Source organism: Hippopotamus amphibius, chromosome 3 (assembly GCF_030028045.1).
Source record: "Hippopotamus amphibius kiboko isolate mHipAmp2 chromosome 3, mHipAmp2.hap2, whole genome shotgun sequence".
Lineage (NCBI taxonomy): Eukaryota > Metazoa > Chordata > Mammalia > Artiodactyla > Hippopotamidae > Hippopotamus > Hippopotamus amphibius.
In genome coordinates, this window is record NC_080188.1 from 125,913,023 (window position 1) to 125,916,385 (window position 3,363).

General features: G+C 56.8%; 1 protein-coding gene across 1 annotated transcript; it reads left to right on the top strand.

Moving 5' to 3' along the window:
- The first annotated feature begins 466 nt into the window (after window positions 1-466).
- On the top strand, window positions 467-2,494 carry SPDYC (speedy/RINGO cell cycle regulator family member C). Its single transcript, XM_057726472.1, has 6 exons — window positions 467-608; window positions 872-930; window positions 1,299-1,384; window positions 1,491-1,662; window positions 1,746-2,088; window positions 2,279-2,494. The coding sequence occupies exons 1-6, from the start codon at window positions 467-469 to the stop codon at window positions 2,311-2,313; spliced, it is 837 nt and encodes a 278-aa protein (XP_057582455.1). The 3' UTR covers window positions 2,314-2,494.
- The last annotated feature ends 869 nt before the right edge of the window (window positions 2,495-3,363 follow it).

Genomic DNA, 3,363 nt, shown 5'->3' on the forward strand with positions numbered 1-3,363 from the left:
ACTCTAGCTTTGGGGTCAGACAGGCTCCACGTTAAAGAGGCGGTGAGACCTCCGTGCTTCAGTTTCTGTGTTTGCAAAATGGGTCTACTTACCAGGATGAAATAAGATACTGAAAGCATTTAACACAGCTCCAGGCACTTAGGAAGCCCTCAAAGGTGCTTGTTGCTGCTGTTCTTACTCTCTGGCCTGATCTGGGTGCCAAGAGGAGGGGGGAGGGTACTGCAGCCTCCAGAAATTCTGCTGCTTTTCTGGTCTTCTCACCACGCCCCCTCACCTCAGTTTCTTTCTTTTCTGAGCCCCCATTTCTCCATGCCCATTCCTCCACTTTCTGGAGGTCATCTGTCAGGTCAGCCACACTGATCCCCTTGACTTGTGGGGGGCAGTGGGGTAGGTGCTAAGTCCTGGGGCTGCTTTCCTTACAGGTCACCCTGTCCCACCCAACCCCCCCACCCCCACCCCCCAAGAGATGAGTGATGCCCAAGATCCTGCCACAATCCTTGCGGTTGGCACCCAGGTGATGCTGAGGGGCTGGAGCCGTCAAGGCGAGAGCAGTGAGTCTTTCCATTGCCGCGGGCACCAGGAGCTCCAGGCCTTCCTCAGCCTTCTGGGTGAGTCCCCTTGGGGGCTGGCATGGGAGGGGTTGTGGAGACCAAGCGGGAACAGATATGAGAGGTGGGATCTCAGCCTGCCCATGCAATCACCTGTAGTCTCTGTCCCTTCCCTTCTCAGATGATCCCGGTTTGGCAGGTGTGTGTTTGCAGGGGGGTCACATCAGAAAGTGGATTCAGTGGAGGCTTGGGCTTTGGAACTGCTGATGCCTGTGGGGGGTGGGTGGTAACCCCAGTCCACCATTTCTCCTCTCTGCCCCCAGAGCACAGTTTCCTCCAGGATTTCCTCTCCAAAGATCCCTGTTTCCAGATTTCAGATAAGGTGAGAGGGCAAAGTGTGGGTAGAGGCCAGGGTCACTTAGGGAAGGTTGAATTCGTGGGCCTTGAGTGCAGCTAATTCATTGGGTCCCCTGGTCTGGTGGAGGGAGCGCCTCCTATTTTTATTTATTTATTTATGCATGCATGCATGCATGCTGGGTCTTAGTTGTGGAAGGCAGGGCTCCTTAGTTGCGACTGGGGTGGAGGGGTAGGGGCGCCTCCCTTTCAAACCGTGGTCTTTGCAGGCCCCTCCCCATCATTTTACCCCCGATTTTCTAGCCCCCACCAGAACTTCCCTGGGTACAGATGGGCCTAGCGCAGCCCCTTCCCCACCCTGTGCCCCACTCTAACTCCCCATTTCTATGTCTGCAGTATCTCCTGGCCATGGTGCTGGTCTACTTCCGGCGTGCCAACCTGCAGCTCAGCGAGTACACCCATAGCAATCTGTTCCTGGCACTGTGAGTGGCCTGGGCGCGTGGTGGGGACCCTCACTCGGAGTTGTGGGGTGGGGCAGGGAACAGAGGCTTACAGCCTCTGTTCCCTGCCCCCTGCCTCTGTGGCCAGGTACCTTGCCAATGACATGGAGGAGGACCTGGAGGACCCCAAAAGTGTGATTTTTCTGTGGGCCCTGGGCCAAGATTGGCATCATCGAGTGTCAGACTTCCTGCGTCAGAGGGACAAGCTGTGGGCACGGATGGGCTTCAGGGCCGTCGTGAGACGCCAGAGCTGCGAGGAGGTGAGGCCCTGCCAGCATCCTGGGGTGGGGGAAAGAGGCTGGACCTCCCACCTCCCATGGACTGTCCACTCTTCTCATGCCAGGTCATGGCCAAGGAGCCGACCCACTGGGCCTGGACACGGGAGCGGCACCCCCACCACGGCAGGGCTCAGAGGAGCTACCCAAAGGCCCAGATCCCCCTCCCCCGGGGCCCCGGCCTCTCGCCACCCCACTGTCCCCTCTGTGATTTGTCCCCTCGCCGAAGCCACTGCAGCCACCACCCCCGCCCCTTGCCTGCCGTATCCAAGCGCCCTTCCCAGAACCCTGAGTGGCACCAGCCTCCCTCCCAAGCTTGCCTCTCAGTGGCTGAAGACTCCTGGAGTGGGGGCTTCCTTGTTGTCCTACCCACCCAGCTGCAACTGGAGCCAGGCACATATGCCCTCCACAGTGAGTAGAGGACAGAAGCTGGGGGGAGCTGGGAGGAGCTGGGGGGCAGGTGTGGGGCCCAATGGAAGGGGGAGGAGGGGCATGGGGCCTGGGGACCAGCAGGCCTGGGCATGTGTCCAGCTCTGCCACCTCCTAGCCGCGTGGGCTTGGCAAGCTTCCCCTGAGCCTCGCTCTGTCCTTCTGCCCCCAGTCTTCTCAAAGCTGCTGCCGTGCCCTCGGCGCTAACACTCGCAGGGTGAAGAACAGCCTGTCTGCCTGCCTGCTAATGCAGTGCTCTACTGGCTGCGGCCCCTTCTGGCTTCTTGTCTCTTTGGCCTCAGGCTGGCAGGGCTGCCCTTGCCCCCTGCCGCTTCCTCCCAACCTGCAACTTGTACCCACTCTGACCTGACTCCCCTAATAAATTCATGTCCACAGGACACCAGCTGTGCTTAGGCCCTGGTCTGGGTCCCTGACCCAGGGTGGGGGTAGGGAGGGAGCTACAGGGGGAGGGGGTCTGCCAGGTTTAGGTACCAGTGGTTGAGACCCGTGAGCACAGGTCCTGTAATAGCTCTTCTCCTCCCACTGGCGACATCATCCTCAGCCTGTTCCCCCCCTTAACATCCTCGTGGATGGTGAGGTCCACGCAGTGCAGATGGGACTAAATGAGATGAGGTATATGCAGTCCTTAGAAGAGGGCCTGGAACCTACTGGATCAAAAAAGCTCAAAAGGAAAATGGCTCCATAGTCCATCTAGAAATGCCTGCAGGGTCAGGTCTGTTTAGGAATGAGCCTTGGTCCTTGTTCTGGGCTGCAATCAAATATAATGTAATTATTATAATACACAACCCCCTCTCCATCCCCAAAAGTAAATTTGTTCATTAGGGAACAGGGAAGACTCCCCAGAGAAGCTGGCATTTGAACTGTGCCTTGAACAACGTCAAGTTTGCCCATGCTTGGGTGGTGGTGTTGGGGTGGTGGTAATGAGGAACCATATTCTTGGAAAGACAGTCTAGTGTAGTGATTAAGACTTGGTCTCTGGTGCCAGACAGCTTAAGTTTCAAAGTCCAGGTTGCTGTGTGACTTTAGCGTGTTATTTAATCTCGTCTACCGCCCCATCTGTAAAATGGGTATTACACTAAAAAGGGTGTGGCTGAGATTTGAATGAGTTAATCTTGGAAGGGTTTAGAACTAGGTCTCAAGACTAGAGCTCAAATGTGGGTGTTATTAGTGGAGGGAACTGCCGCCCAGAGAAAGCCCAGAAGGGAATGTATGTTTGGGGAGTGGCTAGAACACAAG